Genomic DNA, 25,461 nt, shown 5'->3' with positions numbered 1-25,461 from the left:
TAAAGGTTAAGCAGACATTTTTAGATATTGACATAATAAAGTATGACCTGAGCCACTCCTGTTTGCTTAAACACAGAGCAATAGATGGACTGACAACAACCTAGCTGATACAGAAAGCCAGAGTTCTTAGATGGCGTTTGGATAGTTATGGGAAAAGCTTGTGCAAACTGCATAACCAAATATTGATCCAGTTATTTACATATCCTGTGTATCGTTACTGAATCGGCATCTGACTTGCTACAGGTGGTGCATGACCAGCGCCCCGCCTCTGCAGAGCCAGGGATGCAAATAGTACCTTGGCAGGTATCATTTTACACTTGATCCTTTGGGCAAAGAGACACAGTCATCAGATCACAGCAGCTCCTTTACAAAGAAAACCAGTCGGCATGCTCCCGTAAACTGAGACGCATTGACGACACCATTCAATAGGATCAGTCAACCAATCGTCACCACCATCAGCGCTGCAGCTATGCCCATTGCGGAGCTTTTGGGAGTCCAACTCGACATGCAGCTGCTGTTGAAGCTGAGTCTGTCTGTGGCCGCGGTGCTGCTGGTATCATGGGCGTACAAGTACTACAGCGCCAGGGAAGCGCAGAAAGTTCAGCCCTGCGTCAAAGACAACAAAAAGCCAGAAAATGCGACCTGCCAAAACTGCAAGACGACACTAGGATGTCAGAGCTCACCAGAACATGACACCGATGATGGGGGCAAGGGACCCGGACCCTCGGACACAGACTCAGCCACTGATGACCTGACATCTGACAACACCGAGGAAACCTCAGCGGAAGCTAATCCATACCAAGCTGAAGAGAACGAGGATGCATTTAGTATGTCATATAGAACCCAGGATACCAGCATGAAAGGAGAGAAACTCACTTGTCAGGAGCAGGCGGAGGTTGCCACCAGTAATATTTCATTTGGATCTGCTTTGAACTTTCTTCATCCAACTGAGAGTGGGATGGCCAGTGCAACGGGGCGCCGCTCCCCTTGCTTTTTTCAGAAGCTGGAGGGCAGTGTGGGTGTGGGCAGGGAGTTAAGGCAGGACTTGGAGCGCCAGGGGGCCTACTCCAGCTTCCTCTCCAAGGCAGAGATCAAAGTGGAGGATGCTAACGTTGTGCTGGAGGGAACGGGAGACCAGATTGTGCGAGGAAAGATATATGATTACTATGTTGAGTCTTCCTCTCACTCTGTTACAGACTCAAACACTGTTCTGGGTCAGTATGAGAGGAACTCTGAGTCAGAGTCTGTGGAGCTCGGAAGTCGTGGCAGCAGCCTCAAAGAATCCCCATCCTCTCTGAGCCCCATCATCATGCGTGATCTGGTTTTACCACAAAGCACCGTTGAGGATCCCTCCTTACTGGGAAGCCTCAAACCGAGGCCCCCCGCAAGGCCTGTACTCCTACGCAAGGAGAGCTATCTGTCTGCAGCAGAGGAGTCTGAGCTTTCCATGGCCTCTCTACATGCAAGAGTTTCAACTCCAATGACTCACTCTGTGGCCCCAACCAGCAATGAGTCCATCTCTCCTCACCCTATGATCCGTCATTCTACAGACAGCAAAGGCTTAAATGTGAGAGAGGGGGCAGATGTAGAGACTATAGCAGCTTTTCTACACCCTCCAGCAGAAACTCTCGACGGCACAGATTTGGAAAGCTTAAAGAGTAAACTCGATCTGGGTAACTGTTTGGAGACGCTGTGTCTGGCCAAGAAACATGGCCAGACCTCTGTGCAGCAAGCAGCTCTGGGAGTCATGTCAGACAACTACCTCCAGGTGCTCAGGGACCCCAACCTTTATGGGCGGCTAATGGCTGGTGAGCGGGAGCAAATCCAGAAGCAGAGGATGAGAGGGAGAAGGTTTGTCATGGCAGCCGACATGGACCCCCAAGACTGGACGAGGAACACAGGAGGGCCGACAGCAGAGACACAGCAAAGGAGGACGTCCAGTGCGGTGTACTGTTATGACGACTACAAAGACGCCTGGCACACACTCTGCCTGATCCCTCAGGAGGTCATCTCAAAAGCCTGTGCCATGTGCACAATGGATAACTACTTGTTCGTGGCAGTGGGCTGCCAAGGCACAGAGAGAGAAATGACACCCTCAAAGCGAGTGTTTTGCTACAATCCTTTGACATCAATTTGGAAGGAGATCTGTCCTATGAATGAAGCCAGGCCACGCTGCAAACTGGCAGCGCTGGAGGGCTACATCTACGCCATCGGAGGGGAGTGCCTCTCATCAGTGGAGCGCTACGACCCGCGATTGGACAGATGGACTTTCGTGGCTCCGCTGCCCAATGATACATTTGCTGTGGCGCATCACGTCACAGTGTGCAGAGGAGAGCTTTTCGTCTCTGGGGGAACTCTCAGATATATGCTGCTGCGCTACAGCCCCAAAACCAACAGCTGGAAGCCAAGTCTGTTGGTAGGCAGCAAAGACAGAACTGCAGATATGATAGCTGTCGGGAGATTTCTGTATCGGTTTGATGTTAACGCACTGCTGGGTGTCAGCGTGTACCGCTACCATACGGTGGCTAGGATGTGGTACGAGTGCAGCTCCAAAAGGCTTCAGCACTGCCCCGCCTTCCAGTGCGTCATGCTGGACGGCACTATCTATTGTGTCAGCCGCCAGTTCACCATGAGGTTCGTGGCTGATGAGATCTCCCCAGGTTTCAAAGATGAGAATATGAGTGTCCTCTCTGCAGCGAAGGGCATACTTTTCCCTTTTGTCCTTTCACTCCCTGATAAGAAGCCTCGACAGACCAGTGTGTGAGGAGGATTCAGTTTTCCATTAATGATAAGATTAGGTGGTGATGGAGTATCACAACAAGAGTGTGCTTTAGGTCAAGTTTCTTGTTGACTTTGGCCCCAAATGTAACTGCAAAATTGAAATCACTATGTTGTCTCTTTTTTTAGGTGTTATTAGAGTCACCTTTTTCCACAAAGCCACAAAGTTTCTATTACCTAAACTACTTCATTTCTTGTATTGGGTGATGCACAAAGAAATATGTGTTCCTTATGTCTCGGTCCCTGGCAGTAGATACACAGTATTAGACTCCTAATGGTAGCCAAACTACTGTTTGCTAAGATTTACGGATGAGCTGCCATGTAAATTGTTTGCTTCTTTGATTTGCCACTCCCTCCTGCCATTAAGCTAGTTTTATATCATCCCAGATGCTTAACCTCTTTAGATAATTCATAAATAAGTCCCGGAGTAAATGAGCTCATTCAACTCTAACACATTACAGAGATTGAGCAATATAGTGATAATCTATCACTGTGCTCCACTGTGTAGGGCACAGATATAACTTACAAAGTGGCCTGGATACACTGCAATTATCTACAGTTGCTCTTTAAATATGACAGGATGTAAATTGCTTTGTCATATAATATAAATAGGCGGGCTTCGAAAAGCATTTGTCACTACTTTTGAAACTCTTCCAAGACTGAGACTTGCTGTTGTTTTTGGTGATTTTAGTCACTCTCCTTTAGAGGCCAGAAAGAAATGTGTTGGTTTTCATCTTGACTGAGCAGAGTCTTTGTTCATTGCACCAGCTAAATATATTTGTATTGTTATGTATTGTTGTACAAACATCAAGGAAATAAAGGAATGTCATTCTTTGCATATGAATCGAGAATTAATTGACACAGGTATTAAACCAAATGTTTATTACAGTATTTGTTTGACCTAAAACCACCGATAGAATAACACATAACTATAAGTGTTGGGCAATTACATTAAGAATGGAAATATGGTTAAGAATGATACAAGTAATACATTCTAAGTCACTAATCAAGTTTTTAACTGTAATGCCGAGGACTTTTAAAGGCACTGACAGGTTGTAGAGAGTGACATGCTGCTATAGCACCATCATGTGGCTCACAAGGCAAACTCAACAGTGCTTTGGGTAAGACATGTTAAGCTCCTGACTTCCCACAGCACCCAGGCGTCATGTGACATGCAGGCATCTGCTTGCATGTCACATGAGTGGAGTGACTAACTAGCCAAACAGTCGGTGAGACAGAGGGCTTCAGCTGCACGGAAAAAAGGCAGCAGGCAGGCGGGCAAAAGGGAGGCAGACGCAGATGGTTGACCGTCAAACATGAGCATCTTTGATTCTCCCTAATTAAACACTTTGATCCCCTGTAACAAAACACCCTGATGGAACAGGAGATAAGACACTTCCCTTCAGATGTTACCTGGGATGACACATGGCCTCTGGTTTGACTCAATACCCAGGTCAGTTCTGGCATCAACAAGTGTATTATTTATTTATTTATTTACAGCTCATTTTCAAATATCAAGTGTGCTGAGAGAGAGGGGGAGAATTTGCATGTAATTATCCTTTGGAAGGGCGGACGTAATTTATAGCCCCTTTATTTCTCTGTCTTGCAAACAAAGACGCGTCTATCCATATATATATATAAACACAACACACAGTGAATTCAGTCCTCACAGCGACATAATGAGAAACATGTTTCATTTTTTAAATTCCTTTTGATTTCCCAAATGGTCTGTTCTGTATACACAAGTATACAGAACAGACCATCAATACAAAAGAGGAACCACACAGCAGCACCACCACTTTTGAGCAGAAAAATTTCAGAATAATTACCAAGCAGCATATGAGGCAATTCATGAGCCACACTGTTGTCTCTAGGCATGTTGTGCTGGTGGAAGTTGACTCAAACAAGGATCTGGGATTTGTAGCAGTGAGCGTCGCCTCAGATCCAAGTCCTTGTTGTTGTGATTGGCTGCGTGGAGGTGGCTGGAGAGCCCGCGTGGAGCCCTGGCAAAGCAGCTCTGGCAGAAGGCGCTAAGTGGGTGCCTCTGGTATGCTGACCTGTACACACTCAGTGACGGGAGGTGTGACTGCTGCTTTCCCAAACGCAAATGCTTTGTGGACTGCAGCGGGCCAGAGCTGGTTGGAAGGGCTGTAAAAGGCACACAGAAGAGAAAGTTAACGGCCATGTTACTGCAGCCATTAATTACACTGGTGACTGATTTGGAACAATAAAAGGCATCTAGGGCCACCTACATTTAGCTATTCCTGAGCACAACTGCTGATGTGTTATGTCCATACAAAATGAAATATGCTGGAGTATATTTTCTCTGCGATAGTGCCGGGGATGGTTTGATATGTAATTTGCCATGTATAATAATATCATATAATAATTACCAGAAATTGGCCGGTCAGACCTCTCAAGCTGCCATGTCAAGCTGTCCGGATGCCAGGGCCGGGTGTTGGTGTGCTTAGGCTGGTAGCTCTCTTCATAGTGCGTGACCAAGTAATGGGAGGATGGTGGGCCATTGTGGGCAAATAGCAGCTTGGATGGAAGCCCCTGGAAGACAATGCTCAGTAGTCTCAACATAGCCCGCATGTATTGGCCTTCACTGGATTAAGATAAAAAGGTCAGGACCTGCTCTTTTCCAATAATCTTCAAGGGGCTCAACATGTGACAGCAGCAAATTGCTCTAACTAGCCTTTAAGTGCCCGGTAAGACTGATGATGTTACACATCTGCTGAGTCCGACCAGAAACTTGCTTTCATAAAGAGTTTTATCACAAGCCTTTATCTTGGGCCGTCAATATTATGCAGAAGTGGCCACAATCTAGCATAGAAAGCCCTGACTCGTAGGGTTCGTGACAGGCATTCAATTGGTGTTAATGCTGTGAACGAGGCATTTAAAGGCTGACCTCAGCTCTCAGCATGGCAGATCTTCTCTGAGAGACGTCTGGCTCGAAGTCCCAGTGGGGCCGCTGGTCAACACGACTGGTGCTGTTGGCTGCCTGTGGCTCCCGAGTGAACTACGTCAGACATAATAAACAGACGGAGTCGCCATGGAGGAGTGAGTGGTGGGTGGTGGTGGTGGTGTGTGTGTGTGTGGGGGGGGGGCATATACAGGGACTTGAGCAATGAGCCCAGTGCAATGATCAGCAAAGCTCACACTTCACAATCGATCCACGCTGTTGTACAGTGTTTCTGAAGTCATTTCTCCTCTCAGATCCTGAACCAGCAGCCCGTGACGGAACCTCACGTCGATGCAATTAGTCTCCAGCTCTAGCCTCTCCCAGCAGGACGCTGTGCTGAAGTAGCTGAACTGAGGCTGCCTAATCACTTTGCTATAGATTTGACTACCAACCGAGGTGCTACAAAAACCCCCTTGGCAGGCTGCCACCGAAAAGAGAAGGCTTGGACAGTCTGTGTTCTCACATTCAATTGAAGTTGTAAGCTTAAATCAGAACATCTTATTATGACACTCGCATAAAAAAACAAAATAGGCAATAAGAAGACAAAAAGCTCACCTGAAGTCTTTCTTCCGCCCAGTTCCCCAACAGCACTTTGTTCGAATACTTCTGCTCTCTCCTCCAGCCGGGTTGGGCCCATTTATCCTTCGCCGTCCCTGTTCGGTCCATGTTTTATCTGGTGTCAAGCTCGCCTTACCGTAGAAATATGAAGTCTTGTTATAACATGGTAAGGTAGTAAAACAGAATGCAGGTGCTTTCACCTGGTCCCATAATGTCAAAGGCAGTGGAGGGGAAATAGAAGAGCTCTGTTGCTATGGCTACAGCAAACACTGCAAGGGAAGGGAAGCAGAGTATCCTAGAAGCAAATGGGAGACGTCTCACATCTGTGTTAAAAAGAGATCCAGTCCTTAAGACTGAGGCATGACATTTAGCTTTTAGCAGTCTACTCTACATTGTTAAAATGATGCAACAAAATGGTTTTCAGACTCTGTGACCGCAGGGTACTTTTTTAGTTTTGGAATAAAACAAGTTTTTTTATTGATTTTTGTGGGGGGGGATGGGGGTTGGTTTTCTTTGTACAATATACTTTTAATAAAGAAAAAACTCTGTCACTCGAGGCAAGTTTTATTTAATAATATCTAAAACAAAAAATGAGGGTTGAATAAAGTACATGGCATGATCATGATCTTCACAGTGTTTTCATATAGTCTATGACACTATCCACAACCTGAGCTGCAGAGTTAAAGGTGAGCCAGCCCTGGTTAAAAAAGTTAATCATGCCGTGAAAACCTTCCGCCACATGCCGCCAGGTGACGTCCTTTTTCAAGTCCAGCAGTCGTTTCCTGTACAGAATCCCGTCGTCCCTCAGGATGTCATACTCGCAGGTGAGGATGAAGGTCGGAGGTGTTTTCTGAATGATTACGTCTTCCGCCAGTAAAGGTGAGACCTCATGTTCCAAACCAGCTTTGATAGAGTGATACACCTCCCCGTCATATTGCGGGGTTGGGGGCTCGTCGTAACCCCGCACGAGGAACTCCGGGGGAAGGTTGGAAGGGGAGAGCCACTCCTTATAGCAAGGCTGGAGCTCAGTGGGGACATGGATTCCATCCAACAGCTCCTGGCACAAAGACATATCCCCATTGAGGTATTGCAGAAAGTAGAACACCATACGGCCACGAAACAATATGGGCACAGCATGATTTTGCTGGTATGAGGGCAGGTTGAAATCTGCCATCTGCAGGGCCGGGTAGATGAGGACCTGAGCGCAGGGGAATGGCAGATGTCCGACCTCTGTCCTCGCCAGCCTTTGGCACAGGGCTGCTGCCAGGTTGGCCCCAGTGCTGTCCCCTCCGACTGCCACTCTGTGAGAGTCCACGCTAAACTCTGCCTCAGCCACAGACAGGAAGTGAGACAGCGCTGTCTCACAGTCGTCCAGCTGGGCGGGGTACCTGTGCTCAGGGGCTAATCGGTACCTGAGATGGAAGACGGGGGGACAATATGTCAAATTCTGGCTCTTTTGTAGACAAACATGTTTGGGATATTTGAGTGAATTAAAAAGTTTAAGTACCCAACAGAAACCACAGTGGTGTCTGACTCCTTGGCGATGTGCCGACAGACTTCATCAACAGAATCTGTTCAGGATTAGCAAGGGCATCATGGTTAGCAGGAGATTTGTCTGGGTCTTTTATAAGAAGCAACCAAACACTGCAGGCAGAACATGACAACCAACGTTTCTCTCTCAACCTACACTCATCTCCTTTTGTGTATTCAGACAGCACAGTGTTATGAAAACGATGGAAAAACCACACTTTTGAAGCTATTTTAAAGGTGCAACATCTATGATCTGGCCAGAATTTTAGTTTCAAACATTTAAAAACCATACTTACATTATCAACTGCACGTGAAGGGATAACAGTTTAGAAGTTATGTCAAGACGTCTATGTAATGTGGTGCAGAACAGATATGAGCATGCTAGCCCTGGTCTGTCCTGTCTTGTAATACCACTTGTTCCTCAAGAGGCGATAGTGAGATACTTAAGGGTCAAGTCTGGCTCAGCCCAGAGGACAAATAAGTAGAGCTGCCACAAGGGCTTATCAATAATACATCCCAGTTGCTTCAAAAGCCCTCCATGCATTTTGATTGTTTATTTATTGGATTAAATCTAAAGTGGCAGAAACTAGAAAAGGACTTGCACCAAAGTCATCTGGGCTGCTGACTGGGCGTCCGTTCACCAGAGCTTCCGAGTGCTGGATGCTCTCCTTCCGGCGGGGTGTAGTGTCCTGTACACAGGGACAACGAGACGAAGAGCGAGTTGTTTTCTTGTTGCAGCCACTTTAGATTCAGACCAATGAACAATCCATCAAAAAGAAGGTGGACCGTAGAGTCCCCGGGTAGTGGCAGAAACATACAGATGGCTTACTAAACTAGAGGCGGAACACCACAAGTGAAGATTACAAGATAGTAGTTTGGTTATGATTAGCATTTTTTTCCCCCCCTGCTGTTCGACAGTTGATGCCTTTTTTTATATATAACCCTGTAGAGGTGAAACGCTTTACCATATTTCTTTGGAACAATATGTCTAGGCATTACATGTTGCACCTTTAGGTATTTCTATATTTTTCGACTTTTTATGACTCCATAATGTCTCCCAGGAATTTTCTGTATTCTTTTCTTGTTGCTTAGGGTGATTTTTTTTTTATTTTATTTTTTTGCAGATACCTAATATTCATAAATATGGAGATCCCGAAAAATGTGGTGAATTGTTAAAGATCAAGCTGCCCCACAGCATATAGAAAAAGCTAGACTTTAGCACCACCTGCACATAATACACTTGATAAGATTGAACACTCAACCCATCTTTCTTTCCCTTTTGTTCACAGTAATATAATAATCATTTGAAGGCTCAGTCTTTGAGCCAAATCTGAAAAAAAAGGAAAAACCTGTTCAAGGCCAACATTCATACAACGGACAGGGACTTGCTTTTAAAGTCTTCTGATGCTATTGATGGTTTATGTGCATCATTTAGGTATGGAAATATAAACAGGCCTGCATCAGTTAACCAACACATCAATAAATGAATACATAAAAGATGATTTTATATATCTAAGTCAAATTCTCAATCATGTATGTAAAGATATGAATCTAATAATACTTATATTAGTTTAAAATGCACCAAAACGAGTATGTTTTCTGTCATGTAATTCATACTATTACTTAAGTAAATGATGGTAACTTTGTATAGCCTACCTATATTGCCCAACACCCATCCTCCTCCGTGGAAATACACCAGACCTTTTCTTAAGCCCTCACACGTAGTGGTGGGTTCATAGAGTCGCACTGGGACCTCGGAAAACGTCAGGTTCTTCACTCGCAGGCCGGCCGGAACTGGATTTAAGCGAGTCAGAAACCAGGCCACAAACCACCGGATAAAGCTGACCTGATGACAAATACCCAGGCGATGAAGGATCCGGCCCTTTAAAGGAGAGAAACCCCAGACAATGTTTCAAACAAAAAAAAAAAAAAAAAAAAAGTGTTCTTGATGGGTAAAGTCAAAGGGAAAGTTATTCTCTCTGCAAGACCATATTTATTATGACAACATCAAAGAGGGGGAACATGTGACCTTGCCTCTTTTTACACCTTTGTAAGGCTTGATTTCTTATCTAAAATGTCTCTGATCTATGCTTTATCAGTTGCTGGAGGACAAAGAAAGGACAGCCGTCTCTGACGAGGGCCTAAAAGAGTTTTTTTCTTTTTTCTTGCACAAGCAGAGGCGTTATCCATTACATTACACTAAGGAATAAGTGAATTTAATAAAGTTAATTAAAAAAATATATATATGAAGGAGACATAAAATAATAAGCACAAACATAGATGCTTTAAGATACTCACCACAATTGCTATGCCAACAAACAAGCCATGAACCATGTGCAGTTTCCATCTATTTGCAACCCCACGAGGAATGTCTGAATTCATCAGCTCAGAGTACACAAGTCCAATTACCAGAAGGAGGAAGGCTGCAACGAGAGCAGCGAAGCCAATTATTAAAATTGCCGTGCCGATGTCCATGGTGTTGCTGGTCTGCTCTGCTGAAGGTAAGTCATTAGGAGTAAATGTTTTATCTACCTGCTTTCAGCCTCTTTCCACTCCTCCCACATCCGCGTGCAATGCATTTTGACCTTGGTTTCACTTAATGACGTTTGGCTGGCTGTTACCCAGGAAGAAATAATTATATTCTTCAACATATTTTATGGCTGTGTAGTCAAAGTAATTACATGTTTCCCAAAGAAACCGGGTCGTCCCAATATGGAATATTTCACACAGTATTTTATGGTAATAGAGCACTTTTGTAATTGCTCATATTTCCGTAGTACCCATTAAGTTGCCTTCCAATCTGTGGTTATACTTTTATCAGATATCTGAGGGTCTTTAGGCTTTTTTTTTGCCTGCTTACTTTTTTTGGGGGGTTGAGGAAAGCTCAGCTGTTTATTGCTAAACTTGGCAAAGAGCTGCATGTCCTTTGTCTGGTATCTGAAGCAAGAAAAATGTTCAGAGATGCTCCCAGTGAGGGCTGACTGAGAACACCATAATCTGAACTTTCCCGGCTGATCTGTAGATGGCAGTGATAGCATGAGTATTAATCAGTGCCTTCTGAAGTATACACTATTTACATTTGCATTCTGCGTGCAGCCTAAAAGCATTTGCCGCTCACCGTGATTGTGTATCCTTAGACTTGCATTCTTGTTTTTGCCAATCCACTAACTTATATTCAATTCCAGCTGATAATACTTTGGTTGGCCCCGGCTTCCACTGCAGCTTCTCTTTGGGTTCATGTTTTTGTAAATCTCAGAAAATTTCCAAAAAGGAAGACAGCATCTGGAGTCGTGTTGTCTTGGAGTGTTTTTAGCAGCCCCCGAGAGCCTCTCTGCCTTCCCCAAGTAGCTGAGCCCAGCACAAAGCAACCATTGTGAGGCCGCTCTTAAAACCCATCCCAGTTGCTGAAAAAGCCCTGCATTCAGCGACACCCAGTAAAAATCACAGTGCCAGGGCCAAAAATCACAGACTGGAATCTTGTCTGAGGCTTGTGGATTCGTATGATTTGTTTAGGAGTTATTCATGCAGTTTTTCCGTCTGTCACCCCGCCAAGCTTCTGAGACTCGGCTGACCTATTTTTACCAAATTGCACTGTCACACGCAGGAAGATATAGTCTGCTTCAAAAAATACCAACCGCCACAAATTGGGTTCAAACAACTGATGTGGCTTTGCACAAAGGAGACGGCTAGAAATAGGGACACAGTACCATTTATGTGTAGAATCAAATTAAAATAAACACATTCACTCATTCAGATCTAAACCCTGCCATGCGCATACCGAATGGAAAGCATGGCATATGCTGAATGCTGTGAGTGCTTGATTCAGTGCATCACCTCGACTTCACGTTTACGTGTATTATGAGGCTACAAATTTGTTAATCAGCATCAGAATTACAGATATCGGTACCAGTATCGGAAATGCCTCCAATACAGTCTAAAATGCTAGATTGGATATTGACAAGTTTGCAAGTCTACTGAGCGATTGACGTGTGCTGTTGTTGTTCCTGCGTAGCGTTAATGATCTGATGAATTATATTATAATGTGATATGGAATCGCTCTCAACAGAGACGAGAAAGATAAAAGGTGCTTGTTCGATGAAGGCAGTAGCTGATGACAGAGCCATCTCGCTACTTTGTCGTCTCTGCTGAGAGTCACACATGTGCTGTACAGATCGGCCAGGTGCTAGCAACAAATGTAACGCTACCCAGACATAGCAAAATGTTCACAATCTGTCAATGTCTTAAACTGGGATATCTGTCAAACTCGATAATAAATGGCAATCATTCTTTGTATTTGTTCATGTGTCATAAAGGCTTTAACCCGAGAAAGGTCATACAACAATGATAGCAAACATATCACATCCATAGGTTTAAATTATTTATATTAAACAGTTTTTATCTGATCGTTATCGGTTCGGTAGTCAGTGTTGGCCCATACACGATAGTTTGAGTATCGAAATCGCTATGGGGAAGGAATGAATGCTATCGGAACCTCTCTGATCTGAATATTAAGGTTGATTAGAGCAGAGATCAGTAACTGGTTCTAGGGTACATCAGTATACACTAGGCCTATACTTGTCATTGTGAGATTTGAGCCCATTTTAACCAATGTAAAGGTCAAAATCACACATTTTCCAGTTATTATATACCAAATATATCTATCTATCTATCTATCTATCTATCTATCTATCTATCTATCTATCTATCTATCTATCTATCTATCTAACTACCTACCTACCTACCTACCTACCTACCTACCTGTCTGTCTATCTATCTATCTATCTATCTATCTATCTATCTATCTATCTATCTATCTATCTATCTATCTATCTATCTGTCTGTCTATCTATCTATCTATCTATCTATCTATCTATCTATCTATCTATCTATCTATCTTGGTTACTTATTTAAGGGGGTGAGTGTGTTTGTTTGGTGCTTAGGTGATTAATTGTTTGTTTGTTTGTTTGTTGATTGGTTTCACTTAATTAATAGGGGGGCTGGAGTAAGGATTAGTTGACCTGAGTCATTTCTATAAAAAAGCCCCTGACCAAACACTGATCCCATCTGGAGCTCTTACATAAGAATGGTTTGATTGTTGATCTTGCATTTGCTAATAACTGTGAGTGAAGCCCCGTGATCGAGACCTCATTGTTATTCGGCAAGTCACGTGACGAGGTTAAGTTAATAAAGTCCAAACTTTCTTTTTTTTTTTTTTCCTCTCAAAAACAAAAGCTCGGGCACCCACCTGGGACGCAGCGCTGCGACCACTGGGGGGCCCCCGAGCCACGGATTGAGCACCACCTCTACAGACACATGAAGGGGGTGGGGGAAGAGGCAAGGACTGCAGCCACTCAGGGGCAGACTGGCTCTGGAGCAACACACACAAAAAAAAAAAAAAAAAAAAAAAAAAAATCATCCTCACTTAACATGTCAATCAGGATTAATGCCCATACAAGCCTCCCCTTTAGGTTAATCTAGGTCCTTTCACTAGTGGAAGTACTGGAGCCCGGGGCAGATATATATTTAGATATATACATATATATATATATATAAATATATATATGTATATATATATATATATAAGGCAGGACCAGGACCAGGACCAGGAACACAACACCAAAGCCCAGCAGTTCCCAGCAGCGCACCGCGGAGCGTCGCCTGGACTTTGTGCGTCTGTAGCGCAGTGAGGCTGACAGGCGCAATGAGTGACAGAGCGTGATGCGCCTGGACTGTCATGTCAGAGCTTCCCCTTCGAAGTCACACACCTCTGCTTTTTCTTTTCTTTTCTTTTCTTTTCTTTTTTTTTTTTTTTTTTTTTGGTGGTTTTGTTTTGTTTAAACCTTTCTCCGCCTGAGGATTACTCATGCAACAGTTCCTAAAAGGCTGCAGACGAGATTTGTTTGCAAAAAAAAGAAAAGAAAAAAGAGAAAACTTTACAGCCCCCTCGCTGCCCGTCGGCTTTGCCCCACCGAGCACTCCTCCGACATGGATTTGAAGAGCGCCTGTCGCTTGTGCCTCTTCCCGATTCAGATGCTCTACTTTGTGGTGCGAGCGAGCCTGTCGTCGCTGTTGCCGAGCAGAAGGAAGGATCTGACCAGGGAGGTGGTGTTGATCACCGGCGGGGGACGAGGCATCGGGCGTCACCTGGCCAAAGAGTTTGCCAAGCAGGGGGCCAGAAAGGTAACTCATAGACAACTTGTTGCTCACACACACACACACACACACACACACACACACACACATTGCTCCTGCAGCTCCAAAGATTTAACTATTACTTTTTTTTGCATGCACTTTTATTTTGATAGGGCATGTTTCCACTGGTGGTTTATTTTGGTGTCAAAACCAGCAGTACACACACACACACAGACACCTCCCCCCTCCCACCTGCCTCAGGTAGCAGTGCTGTCCACCTTGCCCCCCCCCTTGTTGTTCCCCTGTTCTATGAGAGCAGGGATCATAACCTCTAAGCAGCCCAGTTGGTCCAGGGAGACCACCGGAGACACATGCCCTCAATTTTGGTTCATGTATTGCACAACAGCTTGGGTCAACCAGAGGGCAGGTCCGGGCAGCCCTTATGGCTGATTGATGTGATTAAGTGCAGTAGTGGGCTGCCATTCATCCAGCCGAAAGGTCTGGGGGGGGGGGATTCTGGTATGACTGACATGTCTAGAAGTGTATTATCCAAAGACATAGAGCTGTGTTAAATGCTTTGGCTGTGGATGTGTGTGTGTGTGTGTGTGTGTGTGTGTGTGTGTGTGTGTGTGTGTGTGTGTGTGTGTGTTTCACTGAAACTGCTTCAAAGTCGTACACATAATAACAGCCCTTTTGCTTTGACCCTTTTACAGCTTTTCTTGCCATTTTTTTCATCGTAAAATTTGGCAACATATCACAACACTAGAAAAAGCCCCATAATGCCTCTAATAAAAGCCAGATTAGGTTGTCTTTTCATGCCTTTTCATGGAGTGTTTTGCAAAACTAAATGAGTGAAGACAACCCAACAAAAAGGGTGAGGGAGGAACAGATTACGTTATCTTGGATCAGTCTAAATAAGGGTCTGATACGGTGTCTGAAAAGCACAGTCATCAAATAAGAAAGGTAATAGGTCAGACATATGATAATCATAAAGTGCTTACTGACTGAGACTGAAGTGATGATTCATCATTGATTTTCCCAGCAGGATGTGAAGATGCTCTTTTGTTTCCATTACTCCTTAGAAAATCATCAACAGTTTCATAGTTGTAAATGTAAACAATCCAAATGTGACCCGGTTTATTTCCTGTTCAAGTGCATGTGTATGACATAAGCTGACAGGAAGTAAACATGGACCCTAACTGTTGCCTAGCCCTGCAATTCCATTGAAACGGTCTATAGATTTCAAAGTGAACGGACCCAAAAGGTTGGGTTGATTGGGCACCCATCACATTTGGACCGATACCCAACTCAATCGTTGTTTTGTTACTTAACTCTCTCTGCAATAACAAAAGAAATAGAATTTCCGTTTTTAAATTTTTACAAAATCTGTTCAAATCCTACAAAATAAACCCCCTCTGTACCTTCTTCTTCCCTACCACACCCGCCCCAACAACCTCCAGCCTGACGCCGTCGTGCTTGTCTTTGGGGAAGCCCATGTGAGACGCGTTCTTCTGGCCATCTTATGCGTTACTCATTGCCAATATTGAGCTCTGTCTTTTGAAAAATTTGAAAAGTGTAACCACACTCAACTACAACTCACACTCTCTCACCCAGATACGCTTTCAGCACCGATTGATTTACCGTGAACGGGCATTCGTTGTACAGACGTAATTCAGTTATTGGCATCCTTAAAAGTACGGAGTTCGGTACTCAACCATATCCAAAAGTTATCAGATTACATTGATGAGTGATGACACTGATCCATTGGAGGCCATGTTTGCAAAACCGTCACATTTATGATCCATATTCTCACTGTAATTCAGTTTAATACTTATTCAATCACCCCTCTTGTCAAAGCCTTGCATCCCTCCCATCTCGTCCCCACTCTCCCCATCCCTCACCCCCCTAACAAGGAGCAATCCCTCGGGCCTAAAACGCTCCAGTGGCTACATAGACCGTTCCCCGTCGCTGCAGGTCAGACTCTGTTCCCATCATCATTTCCAGCCACGGTTTCTCTACCAATCCAGTGGGTGAGCATTACACAGCTGAGTGCCTGATGAGCCGCTGGTGTCCCTTTAGCAGTAATGTGCTAATACATAGTAGCTCAATTTTTGATCACCTCAGAAGGGAGCCATCACGGAAGAAAGTGGCGTTACTTTCCCTGTTAGAAGGCCTTGAGCCACCCAGGCTAAAAGCTGCGTGTTGTAATTATCCGTACATGTTTGACACAAGCTCCACACCTCAGATGTTCTCTTAAGGTGCAAGTTTAGCAGCTTGAAAACATTGCTTAAAGCTCAATGAAACACTAACTGCCTCTCTCCGTCTTCTCAATGCCATCTCCTTGGGGAACGAGCAAGAAGAAACCGGTGGGTTTTAAAAGCTTTACTTTGCAGCTGCACAACAAAGGATGTCACCATGCTTTTCAGCACCCCATTGTTGGGTATTATCTAGGTGTGAAGGCATTGAAAACAACACCTGTGGTAATGTGTATGACAATTACTCCCGGCCTCAAGAGATGCTAAAAGGAAATACGAGGGTAATTATGAATTGGGCTAACCTCTACGAACCCGCGCTCACCCCAGTTGGAGCCCCTTTGTGATTGGCAGCCGGAATTTCCTTTCCCCTTCCACTCTGGCTTTGGTGTTTCTTTTCACGGTACGAGGAAGACTAACTACAGCGTTGAGGAAACAATCCAGCGAAGTGGAGAGCCGGGGACTCAAGAGGGGAGCCAGGTCGTCTTTTGTGCTGTTAGCGGGGAACCGTTGCAGAACGCAGCTCTGAAACAATAAACCAGACCAAAGCATTTTCAAACACGCCATCCAAGTTCAGAGCGCCGCGAGAGGGCTTTTCAGAACAATGCCAGTAAATAGCTGACGTGTAAACAGCATATTTCTTCAAAGCTCCAGTTGGAAGGGGTTATTTAGTGACAATAACTGGAGAAGAAAGGGTTTTTTTCAGAAAAACATTGATTTTTTTTTTATGTGGTTGCAAACACAGCATAAAGGGATCGCTGCAAAGGTGGATGAACCCAACCGTGGCACTGGCGACAGGTTGGTGTGGGGGTATGTGTGTGTGTGTGTGTGTGTGTGTGTGTGTGTGTGTGGGGTGGAGGCGGGAAGCACACCGCTCCCAGCTGGGTATTGCCCCGCAACTGACCTTGCTGTCTCCGCAGTAATTAGACAGCGGCAGGCGACTGCCTCCTGAACTCCTGCTGCCCCCTCTGTGTGTTGCCTCTCCGCTGGCCCATACAATGGGTGTGAAAAGGAGGGTTCATACCCACCCATACATTCAGACCTGAGAGATAGAGTATCACTGTAATCCAGCTGGAGCTACTGGGGACACGGAGACACACACCACAGCCAGCAGTTATTGGCATTTTGCACTCTCTCTCTCTCTCACTCTCTCTCTCTCTCTCAAAAGCTCTTGTTTCAAGCGTATTAATTTGTCGATTAGAGCGCTTTTACTTGAGGCGCGTGTTGACGTTAAGTCCCGTTAAGGCATGCCCATTTAGAACAATCACTAGTTTATCACTGACAGTGACGAGGGCTTTTGCAAGGTCAATAATAATGGAAAAAAAAACTTGTTTTCTTACTGTTTCTTTCCAGATCGCAATTTGGCCCGAGCTTGTTTGTTCTGAGGGCCATGTGTGTTTGCGGCGGGTGATAAACCTAATTAATTAAATAACATTTTAACAGGAGAGCACAGTTTGAGTGCTGGGTTTTAATGAGAGCTGTCAGCTTTGTTTGTAAGGCTCAAATCCCATTAAAAGCTTTCGGTTATTTATCAAGACCTGTCTGCCTACTCTGATTACTCTAATGGGCTTGCAAATGAAGCAAACAAAAAAAAAAAAAAAGCAATCAAAAGTAACTCAAACAAGGGCGGCTCACAGAGGGAGCCAGACCCTTATTGCTTCCGATCTGATAAAGGAATAGAGAACCCATTTCAGACTGTGATCTTTGATTTCCCCCCAGAACTTTACAGTGTCAGTATTTAAAGAAACAGTAACAGGATTTTTTTTTATTTTTAAGGAGCGTTGACGTGCCAATTAACATACTGTCATTGTGAAGAGATTGGCTTGATCTTAAAGTGTCCCACAAAAGATGATGCAGAATCATCTATATCTAGTGAACCTTCGCAAATGGCACGCTCTCTTGTGTGTGTGTGTGTGTGTGTGTGTGTGTGTGTGTGTGTGTGTGTGTGTGTGTGTGTGTGTGTGTGCATAAACACATGCAGTGGTTCTGTCTCACACATACACAAGATCACTTAACACAAGACTTTTTGCTCAAATATTAACCTTGGTCACGGGCGACCAGCCAAATCCCACACTGGTGTCCTCAGCACTTCACACACGCACTGTTTTCAGGCTCCCTGACCAGAAATGACGGGGCTCATCTGCCCAACAGGCCGTGTAATCTCTTTGAGAATTTGTGTTTGAGAGACGAGGAGGGCTCACCCCCTGATTTCATTACCTTTCCCTGACCCCAAAGACTGACAGATCTAATTGCCCAATCGCTAGTCCCCCACCTCCACCCAACCCCATGTTCCCTGCTCAAATGACCGTGCTTCATTTGGTCCCCGGGTGGATGAAGAGACAATTCATTCACACATCAACCCCCGGGGCCTTTAATCTTGCTCGGAAACTATTTGTTGGAGTGAAAATGACCTCTCTGTTCTCCGAATGAAAAGAGCGCTGCTGCTCAAAGATCCTCCACTGTTCCACCAGGTCTCATTGCCAGAAAAACTACGTAAACCATACGTAATGTTTTGTTGATCACCGACTGTAAAACATTCCTTTTTGTTCCAATCATAAGCAACGGGTCACTTGATTTGCATCTGATCCCGGAACAGTTTCAAAGCAGAACATTTATTTTACGCTTGTCTCTAACCTTAAACAATTCTATTTTTTATTTGCCAGGTGATCCTGTGGGGCCGAACAGAAAAGTGCCTCAAAGAAACAGCAGAAGAGATTTCTCTCTCAGGAACAGAGTGCCATTACTTCCTGTGTGATGTGGCCAATCGGGAGGAAGTATACAGGCAGGCCAAGGTTGTCAGAGAAAAGGTACGCCAGCTTAGTATCTATGAAGACATTTTCTACTTGAACAGAGAGAAATGTAATTTGCACACGATGGAACACATCATGAAATGTTTCCCCCTGCCTCCTCTGTATGTACATTGGCTCCGAGCTGCTCCGTCTCCCATCTGGTGTATAGATTACACTTCAACTGAAATATCTGAATAAGAGCGGGGAGATATTGCTGACAGCTCTGGCGCAGCACGACTATATCATCTCGTGAAAACAGACAGAAAATGCATAATATCTGCTACGGCGCTCTGTTAATCGTGTGGTGCTCTTCGATCTAAGGTGGGAGATGTCACGATATTGGTGAACAACGCCGCTGTAGTCCACGGCAAAAGTCTGATGGACAGCGATGACGACGCCCTTCTGAAATCCCAACACATCAACACCATGGGACAGTTCTGGGTAAGACTCGCAGAGGCAGTTAGTAGGGGGATTCCTCAAAGCAGATTTCCCTTGTCATTTTTTGATTAAAGCATGGAATTATATACAGAAGGCAACCCCCAGACTTGTCAATCAAGACTACTATTATGGCAGGTTAAGTGGGGTATTTCCAAATTGCCTCTCAGCTCCTGAAACATCAGACGGATTTTGAAACTCATGGAATTTTTTATTTTGAACGGAGATCAAAAGACTATGCGTATGCAGACAGAAATGGAAAATGGAAATGGAAATTTAATCTGGTTACACTGTGGGCCTTTTTTTCTTTGTCTGTTCTTCCTTTTACTCTACTGAATATATTTCACCTCCTATTTTCACGCTTCCTTCCACCTTGTCTTCATTCTCTCATTTTCTTTTTATTTGTATTTCCCCCATTCCAGACCACAAAAGCCTTCCTGCCTCGGATGCTGGAGCTGCAGCACGGCCGCGTAGTGTGCATAAACTCCATCCTGTCCCAGTCTCCCATCCCTGGGGCCATAGACTACTGCACCTCCAAGGCCTCGTCGCTGGCCTTCATGGAGAGTCTGACGCTGGGGCTGCTGGACTGTCCCGGCGTTGGTTGCACCACCGTTCTTCCCTTCCACACCAATACAGAGATGTTCCAGGGCATGAGAGTCAGGTATTTAAAGAAGCTCTGTGTAATTACCAGCTGTGAAGATGGTATTGCTTTCCACCCTTGGGAGTCTGTGTGTGAGTCATTATGGCAAAACGTGGTCCTTGAGTTAGCTGCTGTAGCGGGAACAACAACAGAAGTGGTTTCGAGAGATTTTCCAAGTGCTGTGGACAGATTGTGCATCGCAACAGTGCAAGAAGCAGTCAAGAAACTTCACAGGTGTTAAGTTGAGATCAAATTGAAGGCAGAGTTTGAAGATGGCCGTGGTCCAAGCAAGGTCCCCAAATGGGAGGTGGTCTCTAGTTTTTCTTTATTTTTAACCACACTAGCGGCATGGTTCTTGGTAGGAATGCTAACTCCAAAGGACAGCCAACCTTTGTTAGCCGATAGCTTACCGTAGACAACAAGTTGAGTGCCTTGCATTGAGGGTTGCTACGAACCAACGATAACCAATTCACAAACAGTTGAAATCCATCATTCATTGCCAGCTGCAGTGTAGGCAGAAAACTATTTAAATTTATTCATATAGGGTCAAGCAGGGCCATGGCAGAAGGCACAATCAGGATCCAGGTGTAACCCCTATCCACGGGCATTAATGAGTATGTGGAGGCTTATAGATGGAAAAAACGGGCAACTGAGTTACTTTTAGCTGTGAAGGTAGTGGTGCAGTGTGTGTACAGTTCATTTGTCAGTGATTTAAGCACCAAAAGCCATAATCCAAGTTCTTTTGTTTCTTGCTTGCCACTTGCTACCTCCCGAAGTTAGCGACAACTTCGGAACAGTCTCACTTAAGGTGGGCTGAACTTGAAGGTGGACCACCTTGTTTTTAACTGTTTGAATGACAACATTCATTGGTCAAATTCGTATTGGCTGTTCATAGGTTAAACAGTTCGTTATGAATCTCCCTTGCAGTCACGGTTCCCATGGTTCTGAGTTGAGGCCTTAGAGGACACTGAACTTTGATGCCGAACACACATTGTTGTGAAATATCTTTTGGAAACATCAAAAACATTTAATGTCCAGTTTTGCAGCTTACAACGCTGTTATGTTGCCATTAATGCTTTTAGCGGAAAGCTTCTATCAAGAAGGTCGAGGTTTTTGTGGCTGATATGAAGTGATCATAAGGCATTAAGTCAGATAAAAACAAAGAGCTGTTCTTGCCATTAATGCTTTTAGCATTAATGCGTCATTGATTTTGTCAGAAAGACCATCACTTTGTCTCAAAACTACTTTATTTTCTTTTGAAGGTTTCCCCAGCTCTTTCCACCTCTCAAACCTGAGATAGTTGCCCAGAGCACCGTGGATGCAGTCAGAGCTGACAAGGCCTTCCTCTACCTGCCCTGGACTATGCACGCCCTTGTCATTTTAAAAAGGTAAAAATAATCTAATTTAACATGTTTTTTTTTTTGTCTTGCTTTTATCACCATAGTCGTTTCATGTCTAACACTCCATCCCTGGTCTTTATGCACTTTTCTTTTAGCTTCATGCCACAAGTTGCACTTGAAGAAATCCACAAGTTTTCTGGGAGTTACACCTGCATGAACACGTTCAAAGGGAGGACATGAACCTGGATTGCACACAATGTGAGAGACATAAACTGCTCTGGGCTGTTATGAAGGGAATATGGACCTTAAGACATCTGGAAGTGGAGGAGGCCCCCTGATAGTGCAAAGACAAATATTTAGGGCACATGCAAGACGGTTGCTCCTGCAGGTAGAATTAATTGATAAGTTGCAGGATACGCCCTGGTCGCATTTGAATGTGTGTGTGTGTGCCTATGTGTATAGTATGAAGGACTGAATGCCATTCTTACTCTGAACAGAAGCCATGAATAGGTACCAGTAGTTATTCTGGGAGTTTTTCTGTGACACTTGTTTTAGCCTGTTTTTACACTTCTTTTTTTATTCTCCTTTTAATGCGTCTTTGAATCAAAACAAGATAATAAAACAGAGTTTTAGAAGACGCACTGTGTTCCTTCGTGCACGATCAAAAATAGAAAACACTTGGGAGGTACATGTTGTTTTGTGTCTGGGTTTTGACTCCCATGGCAGTCTGACAGCACCTTTGATTTATTCCAAGCATAAGATCAGTGACTGTGACAGACGATGTTGTCAAAACATAAAACATAAGCTCGGGGGGGGCATGTATATTCTTGTCTGTTCTCTGCTGTCAGAATATGGCAATATGGTGGATGGTGTTATTCTCCATAAACATTATGTACGCAAAACAAGTGGATCAGGACCTCCCCCTCACATGTGCACAGTGGTCTAAACTACATTCAATTACAACAATTATTGAGCCCTGAAATGACAGCAGTCATCAAAAAAAAGAGCTATTTTATTGTCCGCTATGAAGATGACAATATATCAAATGTGTTTTTGTTAGCTCGGCTCACTCTCATAACAACATTGTCTGCGACTGCTACACGCTTGTGAAAGTAGATCAAATAAATGTGACTTGCATTAGAAAAACCCAAGAGGCTAATATTGCGATTAGAGAGACAATATGGAGCCTCTTCCACTTTATTGCATATGAATCTGAACACCTTCCAAGGCTTAAGCTCGAAACAGAGGGAGAGAGCTGTGGAGAATCACAATAGATGAAATGTATCAATGCCAGAATTTCCCAATTATCTTTTGATTTAGAATATAGTTTAAGAACGAGAAAAAGCATCTTCAAATTGGGAAGAGCTAAGCTTATTGCTGACTTGCTAAAAGTTTCTCAGAAAAACTTGTGGACAACTCGCAACTGAAATTTAGCAAAGGTCTGCAAATTGGGAGAGTTGCCTTTGGGGAACAGTAGCAAATGAGCACCTTCAACCAGTGGTGAAAAGTAGGAAAACTGATTATGTGAAATTTAAGAAACCATATCAACATGCAATATTGTTGGCAAAAAGAGATGAGACTAAAAATCTAGTTTAAAAAATGCCAAAAACTTTACCTTTACCTACTTTACTATTTAACCTTGATCAAAATTTCTCATTTTTTCATTGAGAAAAAATACAATTTGCATCTATTTCAGACTTTAGTTTTTTCTAAGAACTCAAGACTTTCACTCAATTAAAACTTCACTGAAAAAACAGGATGATTCAAATGATAAAAAAAATAACAAGGACAAATGACACAGGACTAAGGCTAAATAAAAAATGGCTGACAAAATGAACACTAGCTGAAGTAGCCTTGGGGACGCACACCACCAGCACTTGCAGCTGTGCCCATGGCAGGGATTTTAGGTGGATGCCTAAGGGTGGATGTCCCATCCTGTGTGGAAATGTCTCTTTGTTGACTGAGATTTTAATTTGTCGTGAACACATAAAGACACCAGACTTTAAAAGGAATAACATTTTTATCATACCATACAAATTCTGATCCATTAGCATGTTAGCATATAGTTAGCATCTAGCCCTAAAAACGGCATTCAACAAAATGTCTGTACCTCTAGCAGTAGACTAACTGGAAACAGAATGTTTGAAGTTTTTTTTTTATGGGTTTTGAATAACTTTTTTACGAAACTGAAACTAGTCAGTGTACTCTAATGTTGGGGCCCTGCTAGTGTGGTTTGTGCATGTTTGGCAAGGATTGGTTGAACTAAGATCCAAGTTTGTGCAATCCTGGACAGACCTGAGACAATTTACCAAGACTGGTAAGTCATTAAGAAACTGTAAGATCATGTGTGTGCCACCTAGTTTTCTCCAAATGTCTATATTTACAAGACAAAACAATCCCTATAATAAGCTCTTTTCCTTGCTGTTATGTGTTACAACTGTAGTTTTGAGAATCGCTGTCCAGTGCATTAAGGCCATATATAAAGGTTATATATTCTGACAAGCAAAGATGAGACCAACAGAGAGAACTGAACCCAAATGGAAGCAAAATGAAAAGTTCAGGTTATACTGCTCCACATGAACACGAGACCATTAGGAATCATGAGCTGCAATAAAATAAATACTAAGGTTAGGGGGGGGGGTTGGCTCTTTTTCCCCCTCATGGATGGTAAACAGTGAATCAGAACTCATTCATGTTTAATGAGATGAGGCTAAAATCTGACCACATTGAGGTTTATCGCAGTAAAAGAAGGGGCTGTGGTAGAAAAGTAAATACTGCACTCAGCTGCAATTTCTCTTAACCTCATGGGGCGCCGGTGTTGGACTTCTTTTTAAACAAGCTAAACCACTTTATTATGTCAAGGCCGTCCATGTTTCATTTAGGAAAATATACGAATGCAAATGAACAGTATGGCAGGAAACACGGAACAATTTCAATGCACCATTTAGAATTACCACAGCCTATAATAATACTGCTATGTATAATATTACATTCCATTGCATGATCATGTATCTTCAAAGCTCTCTTTTTCGTCAAATAAAATAGCAGTTAATGTTATTTGACAAAAAAAAAAGAATTTCACACATTAAATAGATGAATGTGTTGCACCTTCATTCCGCCTGTTTGCTCATTGAGATGCCCTGATTGCTCCTCCTGAGACTGTAACTAGTATATTTAGATCAGAGCAAAGAGCAATGGTCAGTGAAAATGCAACAGAGCGAAAATTTGTGCTTATCTGTGGGCCGCAGTGTTTCCCTCCTCGCTGTGAGGTTAATCATGAAGCCAGTAATCTTTAACGTAAGAGAGAATATGCACCATGGTAACAGATTCTCTGCTAAATATAGAAGATTAAGAAACCAGCCATTGAACATTGAAGAGACATAACGAAAATGTGAATGTAAACTTGAAAGTAATGTGAACTCCATGTTATTTTAGGTCTCTGCAAAACAAAATAAACAAAGATCTAATCCCCTTGCTGCCTTGACAGCAACACTTCAGCCTCTAGTAATAAACACATGAGGGGATGTGGAGCTCACAGATCCACACAGATCCACACACACACACACACACACACACACACACACACACACACACACACAGAGACGCCCCGTATCTGAGCACAAGTCAAGGCAAGAACACACAACCAAAGGCAAACCCATGAGAGTGGCTGTAAAAGCTGGGATGGTGCCTGCCCTTTGGCTGCCAGACAAGGCTCATAAACATTCATTTGAATCCCGGGCGAACCATAAATGCCCTCCTGTGCACTCACGATAGGGCCGCACATTGTGATCAGTAGTTGACCCGCACTGGGTGGGTAGGAGGGGACTGAACCGGAGCCTCCTTCTCAAGGGCCTGTTTCTCATTCTCTGAGCGAAGCTGTTGCGAAAGCATTGGGGAAGCATGTTGGGATGGAACTAGATCAAGGAGGCATGTAGTTCACGTGTGCTGAGGAGGAGGAGGAGGAGGAGGAGGAGGAGGTTAACATGGTTGGGAAATCTCACGGGGAAGGTTCAGAGCAAGGTTAGCCAAATACAGAATAAAT

At 43.8% G+C, this 25,461-nt stretch overlaps 4 protein-coding genes across 4 annotated transcripts; 2 read left to right on the top strand and 2 right to left on the bottom strand.

Moving 5' to 3' along the window:
* Window positions 1-469: 469 nt before the first annotated feature.
* Window positions 470-2,764, top strand: klhdc7a (kelch domain containing 7A). The gene has a single exon (XM_054617840.1). The coding sequence runs from the start codon at window positions 470-472 to the stop codon at window positions 2,762-2,764; it is 2,295 nt and encodes a 764-aa protein (XP_054473815.1).
* Window positions 2,765-4,648: 1,884 nt separating this feature from the next.
* On the bottom strand, window positions 4,649-6,498 carry cfap107 (cilia and flagella associated protein 107). The gene is made up of 4 exons (XM_054617773.1): window positions 6,299-6,498; window positions 5,690-5,800; window positions 5,172-5,334; window positions 4,649-4,926 (listed from the first exon to the last, which is right to left on the bottom strand). The coding sequence occupies exons 1-4, from the start codon at window positions 6,407-6,409 to the stop codon at window positions 4,649-4,651; spliced, it is 663 nt and encodes a 220-aa protein (XP_054473748.1). The 5' UTR covers window positions 6,410-6,498.
* A 431-nt stretch (window positions 6,499-6,929) lies between these two features.
* On the bottom strand, window positions 6,930-10,306 carry aadacl4 (arylacetamide deacetylase-like 4). Its single transcript, XM_054617752.1, has 4 exons — window positions 10,130-10,306; window positions 9,488-9,713; window positions 7,809-7,872; window positions 6,930-7,713 (listed from the first exon to the last, which is right to left on the bottom strand). The coding sequence occupies exons 1-4, from the start codon at window positions 10,304-10,306 to the stop codon at window positions 6,930-6,932; spliced, it is 1,251 nt and encodes a 416-aa protein (XP_054473727.1).
* A 2,981-nt stretch (window positions 10,307-13,287) lies between these two features.
* Window positions 13,288-22,494, top strand: dhrs3b (dehydrogenase/reductase (SDR family) member 3b). The gene is made up of 6 exons (XM_054617338.1): window positions 13,288-14,011; window positions 18,879-19,022; window positions 19,326-19,445; window positions 19,862-20,100; window positions 21,342-21,467; window positions 21,575-22,494. The coding sequence occupies exons 1-6, from the start codon at window positions 13,817-13,819 to the stop codon at window positions 21,657-21,659; spliced, it is 909 nt and encodes a 302-aa protein (XP_054473313.1). The 5' UTR covers window positions 13,288-13,816; the 3' UTR covers window positions 21,660-22,494.
* Window positions 22,495-25,461: the final 2,967 nt, after the last annotated feature.

This window comes from Anoplopoma fimbria, chromosome 17, assembly GCF_027596085.1.
Source record: "Anoplopoma fimbria isolate UVic2021 breed Golden Eagle Sablefish chromosome 17, Afim_UVic_2022, whole genome shotgun sequence".
In the NCBI taxonomy this organism is placed as follows: domain Eukaryota; kingdom Metazoa; phylum Chordata; class Actinopteri; order Perciformes; family Anoplopomatidae; genus Anoplopoma; species Anoplopoma fimbria.
This window is presented reverse-complemented; position numbering and strand designations above follow the sequence as displayed.